The 17242-nt window shown below is 41.9% G+C and overlaps 1 protein-coding gene across 6 annotated transcripts in view; it reads left to right on the top strand.

The window, feature by feature from the left end:
• The first annotated feature begins 4863 nt into the window (after positions 1-4863).
• Positions 4864-17242, top strand: part of Prpf3 (pre-mRNA processing factor 3) — a 30134-nt gene continuing 17755 nt past the window's right edge. The window contains exons 1-8 of one of the 6 annotated variants that reach the window (XM_048356500.1): positions 4897-4935; positions 6118-6168; positions 7910-8110; positions 8896-9026; positions 11289-11435; positions 13801-13884; positions 14043-14263; positions 15873-16179. In XM_048356500.1, coding sequence (XP_048212457.1) covers positions 7966-8110; positions 8896-9026; positions 11289-11435; positions 13801-13884; positions 14043-14263; positions 15873-16179 — 1035 coding nt within the window. In that variant the 5' untranslated portion in view covers positions 4897-4935; positions 6118-6168; positions 7910-7965. The other 5 variants (XM_048356503.1, XM_048356498.1, XM_048356502.1 and 2 more) reach the window with 5 other exon arrangements.

The raw sequence follows: 17242 nt of genomic DNA, 5'->3' as shown, positions 1-17242 counted from the left end.
GAGGAAAATTTCCAAATTAGTGAGATATATCTACCATACATCTACCAATTTAAAATTGTATATCTAAAGATATACAACTATATACATATGTGTGTGTGTGCACACGCTCGCACGTGTGCGTGTGCATGTGCTTGTATGTGTGTTTATTTCTCCTAAAATACCAAACCATTGAACTAGAGTGCTGGGATCCTTTTCCAAAGAAATCTTCAAGATGAATCTAACAATGTTCACTTCTGTTTTTGGTCTTTAGTTTTCCTAAAGGAGACTCGGGAAAAGCTAACAGAGAAGGAAAAAAGTAAATAATAGTAAAACAATAGATGGATTATAGTGTTGTGCCAAGTCGCAAGACCACCCCCAAGAAGACCACCGAGATTCAGACACTCCGAAATGCAAAAGCAAGGCAAGGCTTTATTTAACGAGCTGCCAACTCGGGCCTCGTCCTACCCACCGACACAGCGGAGGTTAGGAGGAAGCCCCGAGCTGTGATTACACAGGGCTTATAAAGGCAAAGAACAAGGTTACAACAATCAGGTGTGCAAGCAAGATTAGGACACAGGTACAAATCTGATTGGTTCAGGGTTTAATTCTAAAATGGGGTTCACATGTCTGGCACTTCAATAGGAGTTAGACAAAGAAGGGTACAGGGCCAGAAATACCTAGAGCAGTGGTTCTCAGAGTCCTCAGATCAGTAGCGTCAGTATCACAGAACTTGTTTGAATACAAATTCTAGGAACTTATATTAGGTCTTCTGAATTGGAAATTAGGATTGAGGTCCAGCAGTCAGTTTATCAAGTCTGCTAAGAGAATTGGTGCCATGATGTACAAAGAGCTAAGTGGAAACTGCCACCACACTACCCCTTTCCAGCAGACAAGACCTGAGTATGGTGGTTTGACAACTGTGAGAAAACCAGGTGCTCGGCTTTCCTGCTGTCTGCTTCCTGTGCTCTTGGTCCTTAGACAGCAGTGCTGCCAAAACTAGGAGCATTTTACCTTCTCTGCAGAAGAACCCAGAGAGGAAGTGAGGATGACCAGCCCACTTGGTGCAGACATCTCAGCATGTTAAGGGAAATACATAGCACTTGGCAAGACCTTACATTTAAAGTTGTGTTCAAGCTCATACCTCTAATCCTAGCTAATATAGGAGGCTGAGATATGAAGATAGTGGTTCAAAGCCAACCCAGGCAGAAAAGTCTGTGAGATTCATCTCCAATTAACCGCAAGAAAACCAGAAGTGGTACTGTGGGTCAAAGTGAGAGTGCTAGTTTGGGCAGAAAAGCTTAGGAACAAGGCCTACACCCTGAGTTCAAGCCCCATGACTGACATAATAAAAGAGTGTTCAAACATTGCCCTCTTGTGGAGTAACAGTGGCTTCAGATTTCTAGCTTGCTTTTTTTTTTTTTTTTTTTCCTCAGACATTCTTGCTAGGAAGTCAGCCCAGTTTCCTCATTGGCCTCAAACTTGAGAACCTGCATCAGCCTACTAAATTCTGGGATTGCAGGTGTTTACCACCACACTTGGCACCCTGATTTTATTTTATTTTTTTTATTTTTGCCAGTCCTGGGCCTTGAACTCAGGGCCTGAGAACTATCACTGGCTTCTTTTTGCTCAAGGCCAGCACACTGCCACTTGAGCCACACCGCTTCTGGCTGTTTTCTATATATGTGGTGCTGGGGAATTGAGCCCAGGGCTTCATGTATACAAGGCAAGCTCTCTTGCCACTAGGCCATATTCCCAGCCTGATTTTATTCTTTTTAAAATTACCATACTAATTGATAAAGCAGGCCCTGCAAGAACATTTACTGAGACAATTATGATCCTTGTTTCTTAAGACTTCATTATCTTTCCTTCACTTACTAGCAGTCAGGCCCAGTAAATTGTATTGTTGGACTCTATAGAAATTGCTCCTTGCCCTTGGAAATTGTTAGTAGTTGAATAAAACTGTAGTGACATTCATACAACCTAATTTTAACAGGTTAGAGTTTGGTACTTCTGAAGCACCTTTTAAGGTTGGAACTTAGCCCAGTGGGAGAGTAATTGCCCATCATGTGTATGCCCTAAATAAAATCTCTAGCTCTGCACCCCCCTCCCCAGTAGAATTGCAGCCCAGGCCACTTGAGCATAAATGGAGACTAACTAAAAAATGAAGGGGCTAGTCATGTGGCTCAAGTGATACAGATCTAGCCTAATAAGTTGCACGTCTTGGGTCCAAATCTAGTCTTAGCATCCCCCAAAACTAATGAATCACTTTTAAATCTTTGCTTTTTAGAACATCGCTTTTGAATGGTTTTTGATGTGCTGTCCTTGGCCAGAGTAGCATGTGTGTAGAAGCAGAACCAGGCCTCTTGACAATATCTCCCTGGGGCTGAAGTTTCTCCTGAGAACTCTTAAAAATACTTGGTAGAGTGCTTGCCTAGCATGCATGAAGCCCTGGATTCGATTCCTCAGTACCACATAAACAAAAAACCAGAAGTGGCGCTGTGGCTCAAGTGGTACAGTGCCAGCCTTGAGCAAAAGAAGCTCAGGCCCTGAGTTCAAGCCCCAGGACTGGCAAAAAGCAGGGCTGAAGGCATGGCTAATGTGGTAGAGTACCAGCTAAGTAAACAAACCAAACAAGTTCATGACCCTGGGTTCAAACTGCTGTGTTGAAAAACAATGTTCAAAGAAATCATGGGTAAACAATAACTGGGAGGATAAGGGATTAATAAGTTCCTAGAAAAAGATTTCCCTATAGGAAATTGAACCTTGACTGTTAAAAGCACTGAAAAAAAAAAAGAAATGTATAACATCTGTACAAATTTAGAACTCATTAACTTCTTCAACTGATCTATTTTTTGGAAGTACTGAGGTTTAAACCCTGGCCAGCCTAGAATGCAATTGTATTGAGGCTTTCTATCATAGCTGGGATGGCAGGTGTCATCCACCGCCCTCAGCCATTGGTTGAAATGGGACCTCCAGAACTTTTTGCTTGGCCTCAAATTTTGAATCTTCCAATCTCTGCCTGCCAGGTAGTTAAGACCCACTGGCACTCGGCTCAAAGGCTTTGTGTAAGGTTCACCCCTGGAAGGGCTCCATGCAAATGCCCCCCACCCACCTCACCAGTTTAAGTCTCTGCCTTACCTGCATTACCTAGGTAACTGGCACACCTGGAGGCAGTCACCGCCCCTTTCTCAAGGTCAAACCCTAATCCACCTGGCCACACCTCCCTGCTCCCTGCCTGAGATAGGGCATGGCCTGGAGTGATGCCTTGCCAAGCATCCTCTGAGCCACAGGCCTGCAGTTCGGGAATGAACTTTTCTCTCCTTACTGAATATCGTGTAGTGTTCTCCTTCACTGGCTACCTACTTTAATAAGCCTTACAGTCTGAATATTTACTAAAATGTATTTAATACTATCAGTAGGAATCTGAGATGAAAATAAGTCGAGCAACATGTTATCAAGTTCTCCCAATTTGTTTAACGCAAACCTTGTAGCTATCTGGGTGAAGAGCAATACAATAAAAAAGATACAAGCTAAAAGCCTAGAGGTGAGTTGTTTTGTCATATTAAATAAACAGCAGCAGTCAGGACTAGGAGACTGCATGCTCACCAGAGGTGAAGGAGTAGGGAGACCTTGTAGTGCATTTTATTCTGGCAAATGCAAAACCTACACCTACTCTTCTGTGTGTTTCGGAGAAACTTTAAGGAGGGATAGCTAATGCTAATGATCAACACCTGACTTACTTTCTACCAGAAAGGCTGTGTTTAGCAGGAATGAGGAAGCTCAGATGTTTTATTTTTTGCCAATCCTGGGGCTTGAACTCAGGGCCTGGACACCGTCCCTGAGCTGCTTTTGTTAAGCCATTTCAGGCATTTTCTGTGTATGTGGTACTGAGGAACTGAACCCAGGGCTTCATGCATGTCAGGCAAGCACTCTACTACTAGGCCACATTCCCAGCCCGCTCAGTTTTTTTCTTGTAGCATAATTTTGGCACACTTACTCTTTTTTTTTTTGTCTGTTGTGGGATTTGAATTCAGGGCCTGAGTAGTTTTTTGTTCTTTTGTTCAAGGGTAGTGTAAGGTCTGCCCCGAGGGCTCCAGGCAGAGACCACCCCCCACACACACACCTTAAGTCGCCACCCAGTTACCTGGGTAACCAGCATCCCTGGAGGCAGTTACTTCCCCCTCCCCTGAGATCTCATCCTAATCCACCTGGCTAGATTAGGCTGGGCCAAGCAGGGGTGGCACCTTCTCTCCTGCTCTGCATCACCTTGGCCACAGGCCAGCAGTTTGGCAATAAATTTTTATCTCCCGCCTGGCGTTCACCTTTAACAGCTACCTACTTTCTGATAACTCTTACAGATGGACCTTACAGCTAGCACTCTACCACTAGAGCCACTGCACCACTTCCGGTTCTTGAGTGGTTAATTGGGGGATAAGTCTTTCCTGCCCCGGCTGGCTTCGAACCGAGAAACTCAGATCGCAAGCTCGTTGAGTAGCTAAGATTACAGGGTGAGCCACTGGTGTCCGGCCTACTCGGCTAAGTTGGCATCACTGGGGTTGAACTCTGGGCCTCAAGCTTGCTAGGCAGGAGTTCTACCATCTACGCCCTACCTCTATCCCGGCGCACTTTTTCTGTTCACAGCCCAACTTCTGCCGCAGGTGACTTTCAACTAACCTAGTTATTAGATTCGGCTGGGAAAACCTTCAGCCTGTGACCAGGGGGAGGGGAGGGGAAAGGAGGAAATGCTTCTGGACCTCGCACGCATGCGCCTGGCCGCGCAGAGAACGTGGTAACTGCGGCTGCGCGAATCGGCAGCCGGGCCTTCCCAGATCACGTGTTAGGGGACCGCGGCGTGGCGCGACGGTGGCGGTAGCGACGGCCGGCCGTAGGGCGGTCTGAAGGTTTCCGGTTCCGGTGTAACGTTCGGGCTCCGTCTCAGGGGCTGAAGTTTGTGAGGTGAGTAGTGTCCCCGGGCCCAGAAGGGTTATCCTTGGGTCCGAGCCACGGGGACCCGGGCTCAATCCAAAGGGGGGACCCAGGCCGGTGGGTTCCGTGGGGAGGAAGCTGAGAGAAGGACCCGGTTCTGCAGGAGGAGAGGTTAGAATGAGGCAGAGGGCGGGGGCGGGAAGGGGACAGGGTGGGGCATTTGGGGAGGACTTAAGGGGTGTAAGGGGCCATTGGAAAGAGTAAGGAATAGAAGCATGGGAGCTCCAGGGAGAAGCGGGTTGCAGCCAAGAAGAGTAAGGAATTCGTGAGCGAAGGTTCCATTCTGCTACCTGCTCATCCAGGGGAAAGCTTCCTGCCTTTTACATCCCAGCTCCCCACCACCACACAGTTACTGTTGAGAAATTGACAAGTGGCAAAGCTAGTTACTGTTTGCAACTTTTTGGGTTCATTGATTGTTTAGTTTACACATCTTTTTTTTTTTTGCAGAGGATTGAGTACATGTGGTATGACAGTAGTTAGGCACGCTTTCCAGCTGATAATCGTGGTACCTCTTGTATTGTTTGGGGCTTCAAAGTGCTTCCACTTTCCTAGCCTGTGATTCAATTCTAGTGGAAACTAAGCCTCATTATTAAGGTGAGGGGTTTTGTCTGTTTTATTGCTGTGCATATTCTTAGTGCCTAGTATGTACTCTTCTTGACACTTAGGAGTTACTTAAATATTGAAATACAAGGTAGATAAGGCAAATGTCTTCATTTCCTAAGATGATTAAACTGAAGCTCTGAGGAATTAAGTCACCTAAATTGTAAACGGTGCAGCTCATTGCTCTGTTGAGTGAGATTTTTTTTTATACATCCTGGTGCTGAGCATTCTACACCCTTTGTGTTACTTATATATGCTTCTTTTTAACAGCGTAAATTAAGTATGTAGCAATTGATAGACTATACTGCCACATTGCATGATGGGATAACAATCACCGTAGATCATCCATATCATTTGTCACTGAGGCACAAAATCTTTTGATCATAATTTCATGACTTCAATCTGCCAGCTCTATTTACCTATATCAAGTTAAATCCACTATTTGACAATAGATCTTCTAGAAAGTAACTTTCCAAGAAGGTAGAAGTTAATCAGGCTGTATCTTTTAGAAGAAAAAAATGTCCTAACACATTTTGTGCACTTGATACCCAGATCTACTATGATACCTGGCAATATTAAGAAAAGGTTAGCTGGGAAATTGAGGTCAGTACAGTTTATTGACTGTCATATAACCATTATGGAGAAAAGAAAAAAGGTTGTTTCCTCACCTCATAATACTATTTAACATTTAAGGAGGAATGAAATGTAAATATGAGTAATGTTGAAACTTTATAGTAGTTTGAATTAAATTATTAAAATGTATTTTCTTTGCTGAGCTAAAAAAATAGAATAAAAGAGAAAAAGGAAAGTGAGAATCCAAAATGTGTGTGTGCGCATGTGAGACAGAGAGAAAGAGAGAGCACACACTGGTCCTAAGGTTTAACCTAGGCACTGCTCCTGAGCTTCTTTTGGTCAAACCTAGTGCTCTAACCACAGTTCCACTTCTGGCTTTTTGTAGCTTCTTGTAGGTAAGAGTCTCAAAAACTTTCTTGCTTGGGCTGGCTTGAACTGATCCTCAGATCTCAGCTTCCTGAATTTGCTAGGATTACAGGTGTGAACCACCAGCACCTAGCTGTGGTATTTTTTGTTGTTGTTTGTTTTTTTAGTTTTCAGCTCAAGGCTAGCACTCTCCCATTGAGCCACAGCACTGTTTCCGGTGTTCTGGTAGTTAATTGGGGATAAGAATCTCATGGCCTTTCCTGACCAGACTGGCTTTGATCCTTGATCCTCAGATCTCAGCCTCCTGAGTAGCTAGGATTACAGCACCTGGTTTTAGAGTTCACTCTTCATTGAGTTAGCTGACACAGACTCAGTAAAATGTGTAGCATAACCTGTGTGTAGAATTCCCAATGCTATGAATAAACATTGAAAAATGTGCCAGAACATTCTTAAGGTTGTAAGATTTAATACAGGATGACTGGTTTAGGTAAAGTCTCCTTTATTTATGCCCCTTAGGAGAAGGGAAACCCACAGATCAAGTCTGGATTAGTGTTAATACCTGCCTAGAAGAAGAAGTAATAGAAAAACTGATTTCTGACTGGGCTTATTTAGTTTATTTTTGCAGTGCTGGGGATGGAACCTAGAGTCTTGTTCATACTAGGCAAACACTCTACCATTGACCTATACCCCCAGCCCTTAAGACCTGCTTTAATCTGAAATCTTTGCCAGTCTCCTTTAATATGAGAGGATCAGAAAGAAGCTAGAACTCATTTCTTTTTTTTTTTGGCCAGTCCTGGGGCTTGGACTCGGGGTCTGAACACTGTCCCTGGCTTCTTCTTGCTCAAGGCTAGCACTCTGCCACTTGAGCCACAGCGCCACTTCTGGCCATTTTCTGTATATGTGGTGCTGGGGAATCGAACCCAGGGCCTCATGTATACGAGGCAAGCACTCTTGCCACTAGGCCATATCCCCAGCCCTAGAACTCATTTCTTAAACTAGGTTTTCCCAGATTTTGTTTATTCCTCAGATGTTATTGATACTTACAGAGTTAGTATTAAAAGTCAAATGGAGCTGGGCATGGTGGTGAATACCAGTAACTCTAGCAATCAGGGCAGAGGCAGGAGGATCAAGAGTTAGAGTATGTCCTGGGTTGAATAATGAGACCCTGTCTCAAAAAAATAAAAGGGCTTATTTTCCTCTGCTTTGAAGCAGTTCTTAGGAAAAGTATTTTTGTCTTCAAATGAAGTAGAAAAATTTGCCTTAGGATTGATATTGACAATAGAGTTGGGAAGGCATTCCTGAATTCTTGATATTACTATGTTCCTAGATCCCCTTTGTTTTTTTTTTTTTTGTTGGTTGTTGCTGTTTGTTTGTTTTTCTGTTTTCTAACTTAACTCTTTCCTAGTTTCTTTTAAGGTGTATTGAGTCCTATTTGAGCTACTGTTCTCCTTTTCCTGAAAAATGGCACTGTCTAAGAGGGAGCTGGATGAGCTGAAACCATGGATAGAAAAGACAGTAAAGAGAGTGCTGGGTTTCTCAGAGCCCACCGTGGTCACAGCAGCATTGAACTGTGTGGGGAAGGGCATGGACAAGAAGAAGGCAGCTGGTATGTACCTCTCTTGACTCGTTTTTGGTTTTTTTTTTTGCTAGTCTTGGGGCTGGGACTCAGGACCTGGACTGTCCCTGGCTTGTTTTTGCTCAAGGCTCTACCTCTTGAGCCACAGTGCCACTTCTGGTGCTTTTTCTGTTTATGTGGTGCTGAGGAATCGAACCCAGGGCTTCATGCCTGCTAGGCAAGCACTCTACCACTAAGCCATATTCCCAGCCCTCTCTGACTCTTTTGACTTTTTCAGTGTATAGGATAATCCCTAAACATTACTTCAAACTTGCCCAAATACTTCCTACTAGGAGCATGTTAAGAATAGTCAGACCACACTTTATTTTATATCTTATATTATAATGAAAATAGGCTAAATAACTAGTTTTTCTCTTATTTTGTATAAGTCTAGTTCTCTTATTATTTGTCAAATTTGTGGCATATTTTGTTTTGTTGTGTTTTTTGCCAGTGCTGGTGATTGGGACTCTGGGCCTGAGCACTGTCCCTGGCTTCTTTTTGCTCCAATCTAGCACTCTACCCCTTGAGCCACAGTGCCCCTTTTGGCTTTTCCTGTATATGTGGTGCTAAGGAATTGAACCCAGGGCTTCATATATGCAAGGTATACAAGGCAAGCACTTTACCACTAGGCCATATTCCCAGCCTACAGTACAGCACAATTTTAAGAACATTAACATTATTCTTTCCTTCCTATGGTTAAAATTCCAATGTTGGTGACTTACGTGTCTAATATATATTATTACCTTTCCAATTTTACCACTTTTTTTTCCTCTCAGACCACCTGAAACCTTTCCTTGATGATTCTACTCTTCGATTTGTGGACAAATTGTTTGAGGCTGTAGAGGAAGGCCGAAGTTCTAGGCATTCCAAGTCCAGCAGTGACAGGAGCAGAAAACGAGAGTTAAAGGTAGGTTACAGTTCACCATCTAATAAGCTCAGGAATATTTAAATGATAAAATTGCTGACCTTCCTTGGCTCACACTTCTATATTCATTAGTAGCATACCTAATGTTAAAGAGGTCCTTAGATAGTAAAGTAGAAAAGGTAAAGTTTTATTATCACTATTTTGTAACAATGGACTGCCTAAGTTCATTTGAAGTATACCTAAGAAATAATTGACAGCATTGTCATTTTTTCATATATAGTTAGGAGTTCTGGTTCACATGTTTTCCCAGGTCTCTTTATCTTCCATTACTACTGTCTATACATTGATTGCTCTAAAATTTGATATCTTTGATTTACTTGAAAAGCCCAATAAGGTGCTTCAGAATGTGACTTCACTGCACTTGACTGTAGTGCTTATTGATGCTCCTTCATAGAGATTTTTCTGCAATGTACTTATAGATAGGATACAACTATATTATACGTTGAGAGCCTACTATTTGTTATGTAGCATATTGTGGGTCATCAGGTCCCATTAGTGGTATACCTAGAAGAATCAACAGTATCCCCTTTTCTACTATATTTTTATTCTATAGTTAGTTGCTGATTGGTCATAGCCTTTTTAAATATTTGTAGATTAGCTGATCTTTCTGATCTCATTTCCCTAAATTAGCCAATTTCTCTATATCATTTCCCTCTTCTCTCTTAAAAAAAAAAAAAATTCTGTGACTCCTATCAAACCCTCCAAAAGTCTTTTCCTGTGTTGGCTATCCCATTACTTTTCCTGAGACACAAAGAGTGGATAATGTCTGCTTGGTCCTCTGGTCTGGCTGTAGAGCCAAGAAAAATAGAAATTTCTATGCTTTCTGTTTTTAAGCAGTAGTAGTCCCTTGCCTTAAGAGAATTTGCAATATATGAAGATGGGAATGCAATAAAATATAGTCACAAATGGCAAAATAGCAATTTTATGTAAATTTTAGGGTTGAATGTAGAGTTTCAGATTTATATTGAATTTTGTTATATTTAATCCACAATCTATACAGATTGATGAATACAGTGAAATTATGTTATGATAGGGTATGCCACTGTGAAAGTGCTGATGCCATGCTCTGAATGAAGTGACTACATTGGGTGGGAATAAAAAAAAGTAGCTTTTTAAAGGAGGAGTCTAGATAGCCATGGGATATGGGTCCCGTTTTTGGTCCATTCAAGTCCCCACTCCACACAATATATTATGGGAGAGTCCTTTTTCTTGAACTGTAGGAGTTCCAGGAAGCGCTCGCCCCTGGCCGAGGATATGTCCTTGCAAAACACGAGCCCTCCTAGTGAAGAGGGGATGTCACCCAAAGCCTACCACCGGTGTGTACATTTGCTTTTTCCCATTGTCCCTTCCAGTTGGCCACTCTTGGTCCTATTAAATTCATCTTGCAAATTAGTCAACATATTTGAGTTCCCATTATATGATAAGAACAAACTGTTACTGGGGAATACCAAAAAAGAAAGAGAAAGCCCCTATCCTGGAAAAGTTTAGACTCGAGTTGGAGCTGGGCACCTGTAATCCTACTTACTCAGGAGGCTGAGACCTAAGGATCACAGTTTGAAGCCAGCCCATGCAGGAAAGCCCATGAGATTCTTATTTCCAATTAACCAGCAAAATGCCAGTAATGGAGCGATGGCTCAAGTGGTAGAGTGCTAGCTTTGAGCACAGAAGCTCAGGGACAGCACCCAAGCCCTGAGTTCAAGCCCCAAGACTAGCACTAAATAAATAAAATAGACTCTAGTTGGAATAACATTACTACCATTGAAAGACCTAACACTTAGCAAACAGAGTATCAACAGTATAATTTAGCCTAATATGAACCAAGTTTTTAGTGCCTAGAAGATGTGAAGCAAAAGTTTAATCAGAGTGGGATGAGTTTATAATGAGGAAAAGTTCCTGGAGGAGGTGAGTTTTAGGCAGGATTTGGAACAGGGATTATGGAAAAGTTAAGAAAGAACTTTACAACTGTGGGCAGTAGCTTTGCAATGATACTGAGATAGGACGTTCTTATAGGAACACCTTTAAGAACATGGGGTTTGCTTGACTGGAGTAGGAGAATGATGAAGTTGAGTGAAATGGTCTACTTGGTGGAGACTCTAGAAAAGCCTGCTTCCTGCAAGTAGTTATTTGCAAGATTGCATCATATTCCCCTGGGAAAAGCCTTAAAGTACTGGTAGGTGTTAGGATGATTCTTTTTCCACCCCATGGGGAGGGATACAACTCTTCTTTTATCTTGGGCTCCCTTAGGAGGTGTTTGGTGATGACTCTGAGATCTCCAAGGAATCATCAGGAGTAAAGAAACGACGAATACCCCGTTTTGAGGAGGTAGAAGAAGAGCCAGAGGTGATTCCTGGACCTCCATCAGAAAGCCCTGGCATGTTGACTAAACTCCAGGTTAGTTAATGGACACTGGAAGCAAAGTACATTGAAGCAAAGGATTTATGATTCTGTACTTCCCGTTATCTTGACTTAGTGTTTATTATTTGGGGAAAATTATTTCCTGCTTTATATTTTCGGCATTCCTTGGTTTAACTGAGATATTCTAGTTATGGATTATTGAAACTCCATTTACTGAGCACTTATAAGTGTGTATATACGTTGGTTACCCAGTTATCTGCCTCATTTGTCACTGGAAAAAGTAAATGATCAGAACTCCACTTGATAGCAGAGATGAAGAATCTTCAAATGTGCAAAACCGATGTAATCCACTTAAAAGTAATTTCAAGTGAAGATGGGAATATAACTAAATGGTCAAGATTGGCATACTATGCCCTGGGTTTGAACCCAAGTATGTGTGTGTCGTCCTCCCCCCCCCAATTAAGTGAAATGTATATTTTATTTAACACTATATAAGTAATAAATCATGTATCTTAGGGCTGGGAATATGGCCTAGTGGTAAAGTATTTGCTTTGTAAATTATGTATCTTTTAAAAATTGAATTGGAGGGGGCTGGGAATGTGGCTTAGCAGTAGAGTGCTTGCCTAGCATTCATGAAGCCCTGAGTTCGATTCCTTAGCACCACATAAACAAAACAAAAAAAAAACCAGAAGTGGCGCTGTGGCTCAAGAGGTAGAGTGCTAGCCTTGAGCAAAAAGCAGCCAGGGACAGTCTCAGGCCCTGAGTTCAAGCCACAGGATGGCAACAAAAAAACAAATTTAAAAAAATTGGAGAGGGCTGGGGATATGGCCTAGTGGCAAGAGTGCTTGCCTCGTATACCCTCGTATATGTGAGGCCCTGGGTTCAATTCCCCAGTACCACATATACGGAAAATGGCCAGAAGTGGAGCTGTGGCTCAAGTGGCAGAGTGCTAGCCTTGAGCAAAAAGAAGCCAGGGACAGTGCTCGGGCCCTGAGTCCAAGCCCCAGGACTGGAAAAAAAAAAAATTGGAGAGTAGTTGGGTACTGGTAATGCAGACTTATAATCCTAGCTGTTCTGGACACTGAGATCTGAAGATTGCACTTTGAAGCTATTCTAGGGAGAAAAGTCTTGGAGAAGATTCTTGTCTCTAATTAACCACCAAAAGCCAGCACAAAAAATAAGAAAAGAAACTGATTTATTTTTGATGCCAGTCCTGGAGTTTGAACTTAGGGCCTGGGTACTGGGTGCCTGGAGCTTTTTTTTCTTTCTTTGATGCTGGTCCTGGGACTTAAATTCAGGGCCTGGTTGCTGTCCCTTTTTCCTGAGCTTTTTAAAAGCTCAAGGCTAGTGCTCTTCTACTTGAGCCACAGCTCCACTTCTGGCCTTGGTTAATTGGAGATAAAGTTCTCATTGGCTTTCCTCCCTGGCCAGCTTTGAACTATGATCCTCAGATCTCAGCCTCCTCAGTAGCTAAGATTATAGGTGTTAGTTGTTAGTGTGTTCAACTAACATGATTTTTATTTATTTATTTATTTATTTATTTGGCCAGTCCTGGTCTTGGACTCAGGGCCTGAGCACTGTCCTGGCTTCTTTTTGCTCAAGGCTAGCACTCTGCTAACATGATTTTTTAAAATTTAAATATAATTGAGGTTTTGTTGGGAGACTTATATGCACCACTTAAATTTTCACAGTAGGAAGAATGAGAGAGATTGATGCAGGTACATTATGTGCACAGGTCAAAATGAACTCTTCTAGAATTAATGCTAATAAAAATAGAGATACACACAGGTGAATAAATATGACTTCAGAATCAGACAAAACAAAAATGAATTTTCCCAGTAGCCTTGTAGATACTATTTTCCCTATTTATAGTCTTGCGAGTTTGAGTTATTAAGTACCTTGTTCAAGGTAACACAGGTAGTAAGTAGCAAGATGAAAACTTAGGTTGTCTGAGTCATAATTGTCATGTTAATCTTGCTTTAAGAAGAAGGAGTTGGGCTGGGGATATGGCCTAGTGGCCAGAGAGCTTGCCTCGTGTACATGAGGTCCTGGGTTCAATTCCCCAGCACCACATATACAGAAAATGGCCAGAAGTGGCGCTGTGGCTCAAGTGGCAGAGTGCTAGCCTTGAGCAAAAGGAAGCCAGGGACAGTGCTCAGGCCCTGAGTCCAAGGCCCAGGACTGGCCAAAAAAAAAAAAGAAGGAGTTGTAGTATTGCAGTGTTTGACAACGAAAACTTACCTTTACTCAATTTTCTAGCCTATGGTATAGGTACAATGTGGTGGGGACATTTGAGAAACATTTTTGGTCTCTAGATCCAAATGCTTTTTGATGGTAGGAACCTGTATGGGAGAAATAACATGGAGAAATTTAACTTTCTATTTTTCCCTCTGGAGAGCAGATCAAACAGATGATGGAAGCAGCAACACGACAAATTGAGGAGAGGAAAAAACAGCTGAGCTTCATTAGCCCTCCTACGCCTCAGGTATTATGCCCTTGTTACTCTGAAAATAGTCTTTAGCACAGAATTTTTTACCATCCACTCAAATGAGAGTTCAGAAGGTCCACCCCATAGTCATCTACCATATGTGAATGTGCATGTGTATCTCAACTCCTCTGATTTCTTTTTTCTCTGTCCCATAGCCAAAGACTACTTCTTCCTCCCAGCCAGAGCGACTTCCAATTGGCAATACTATTCAACCCTCCCAGGCTGCCACTTTTATGAATGATGCCATTGAGAAGGCAAGGAAAGCCGCTGAACTACAAGCTCGAATCCAAGCTCAACTGGCACTGAAGCCAGGGCTAATTGGCAATGCCAACATGGTGGGCCTCGCTAATCTCCATGCCATGGGCATTGCTCCACCGTGAGTACCTCCTGGAATCCCTTGTTGCTTCTTCAAGCTTGAGAAGCAGTAAATAGCCTTAAATATGATTGAATATCATTTTCCAGTGAACTTAAAAGTTTCATATTTTCTATATGTGATCTGTAAATACTAATTGTCTTTTATTTTTTTGGCTTTGTTATTATCTTTTTGTAATTGGTAGATTTGAAACAAAAATTATTCATCTAGTATTGGAACTTGGAATCGAATCAGGTCTCTGAGTTTCTAACTCAGAGTTTTAGCCATTAAGCCACATTGAATGAGACGAGATCTATGAGTTTTCTACAACTAGGCAAAAATGTTAAGTTTTCCTTTTAGTATTTGATTTTTATTGTTTTGTTTTTGGCCAGTCCTGAGGGCTTGGAATTCAGGACCTGAGCACTGTCCCTGGCTTCTTTTTGCTCAAGGCTAGCACTCTACCACTTGAGCCACAGCCCCACTTCCGGCTTTTTCTATTTATGTGGTGCTGAGGAAAATCAAACCCAAGGCTTCATGCATGCTAGGCAAGCACTCTACCGCTAAGCCACGTTCTCAGCCCTAGTTTTAGTATTTGATTGGTCTGGAATTTCACAAGTGACTCAAGAATTTTGTAGTATGGGCTAGAGATGTAGCTCAGTAACAGAGCACTTAACCTATCTTGAATTAAGCCCTGGAGTGAATCACATATGTATGTACACACAAAATTCAGAAGAAATGTAAGATTACAAAGTTTTTTGAATATAATTTAAAAATTAATTTCATTTTGTTCCCTATATTCAAATGTCCTGTTTGTTTTCTTTTATTATTTTGAACTCAGGGCCTTACTCTACCACGTGAGCCATTCCTTAAACTTTATTATTTTTTCAGATTGAATCTCACACTTTTTACCATAACTGGCCTCAGACTAAGACTGGGTTCCTCATACCTGTGGCCTCCTTTGTAGCTGGAACAGTGGCTGCGTGCCCACTTGTTTGTCAAGACAGAGGACTTGATAAATAGCCTGGGTTTTGCCCATGCTGACATTAAACTGCAATCCTCTTATCTCTGTTTCCTTGTAGCTAGGATTATGAGCATGAGCCCATGCTTAATTGGTTGAGTTCTATTTTATTTTATTCTTTCTTATTGTTTTTTTTCACCAGTCCTGGGGCTTGAACTTAGGGCACATGGGCACTGTCCCTGAGCTTTTGCTCAAGGCTAGCTAGTACTCTACCACTTGAGCCACAGCATCACTTTTGGCTTTTTCCATTGATATGGTACTGAGGAATGGAACCTGGGGCTTCATGTATGCTAGGCAAACACTACCACTAAGCCACATTCCAAGCCTAATTTTTTTGTGTGTGTGTATTTCATTTTGTAGTCTGGGATCACTCTCAGGTCCTTACACATGGTAGGCAACTTTTCTATCCCTATCTATATCTTAAGCTTCAATTTGATGTTTTTACCCTTTATCTTAGCCAAAAAAATAAGAAATGATCAGTTTGGTGTTTTTAGTCAAGATTTTATACTTCACAGAAGGGGTTTTATTACCTAAAATTATGATTTGTTTTATTTTCTGTTTTTGTTTTGGCTTTAATATTCCCCAGGATTTACTTTTTTGTTGGCTATTTTTCAGGAAGGTAGAGTTAAAAGATCAAACTAAACCTACACCACTGATCCTAGATGAGCAAGGTCGAACTGTAGATGCCACAGGCAAGGAGATTGAGCTGACACATCGTATGCCTACTCTGAAAGCCAACATTCGTGCTGTGAAGAGAGAACAATTCAAGCAACAGCTGAAGGAAAAGCCATCAGAAGACATGGAGTCCAATACCTTTTTTGACCCCCGAGTCTCAATTGCCCCCTCACAGCGCCAGAGACGTACTTTTAAATTTCATGACAAGGGCAAATTTGAGAAGATCGCTCAACGATTACGAACAAAGGTATGTGACTTAGCATATATCCCAGAATTTTAAGTAGGAAGCTGACAGAAAGAAAAATATGGCTAATTGAAAATTCCCTATTTTGAGGAATTAACTTAAAGCAATAACTGAATTTTTGAAGTGCTGCATTTATTTGTTTATTTTGCCAGTCCTGGGGCTTGGACTCAGGACCTGAGCACTGTCCCTGGCTAGCACTCTACCACATGAGCCATAGCACCGCTTCTGGCCTTTTCTGTTTATGTAGTGCTAAGGAATTGAACCAGGGTTTCATGTATGCTAGGCAAGCACTCTACCACTAAGCCACATTCCTAGCCCTGTATTTATTTTTGTAATATGAGTTTCAGCTTTTTCTAATTACTACCTATCTAGATGGAAATAAATGAAGCTTAAAATGTTCATATAAAATTTACAATGAAGGGAAACAATTCAGAACCATTGAGTGAATGTCTAGTGTCAAAATTCACTGCAGCCAGCCTACACACCTGGAAAGTTTACTTGACTATGTCCCATTAGTTTTGTCTAGAATTCCATTTCTGCATATCTGATCCATGCCTGAATTATGGGGTAAAGGAGAGGAGTGGGTTTGATATATGTGTATATGCCAAGCAAGGGATAAAATAAAATAGAATGGCTCTTTTTCTAAGCTTGGAGAAATTATGAACTCTTTTTTTTTTTTTTTTGGCCAGTCCTGGGCCTTGGACTCAGGGCCTGAGCACTGTCCCTGGCTTCTTCCCGCTCAAGGCTAGCACTCCGCCACTTGAGCCACAGCGCCGCTTCTGGCCATTTTTCTGTTATGTGGTGCTGGGGAATCGAACCTAGGGCCTCGTGTATCCGAGGCAGGCACTCTTGCCACTAGGCTATCTCCCCAGCCCAAATTATGAACTCTTTACATTAGCTAAGAAATTTCAGCAATGGCATTTTATTTTTATTTTTTTAATTAAATTTTATTGACAAGGTGATGTACGGGGGGGTACAGTTACATAGTAAAGTAGTGAGTACATTTCTTGTTGTATTTGTTACACCCTCCCTCATTTTTCTTTCCCTTCCCTAGTTCAGGTCAGCA

Source organism: Perognathus longimembris, chromosome 11 (assembly GCF_023159225.1).
Source record: "Perognathus longimembris pacificus isolate PPM17 chromosome 11, ASM2315922v1, whole genome shotgun sequence".
In the NCBI taxonomy this organism is placed as follows: Eukaryota; Metazoa; Chordata; class Mammalia; order Rodentia; family Heteromyidae; genus Perognathus; species Perognathus longimembris.
This window is presented reverse-complemented; position numbering and strand designations above follow the sequence as displayed.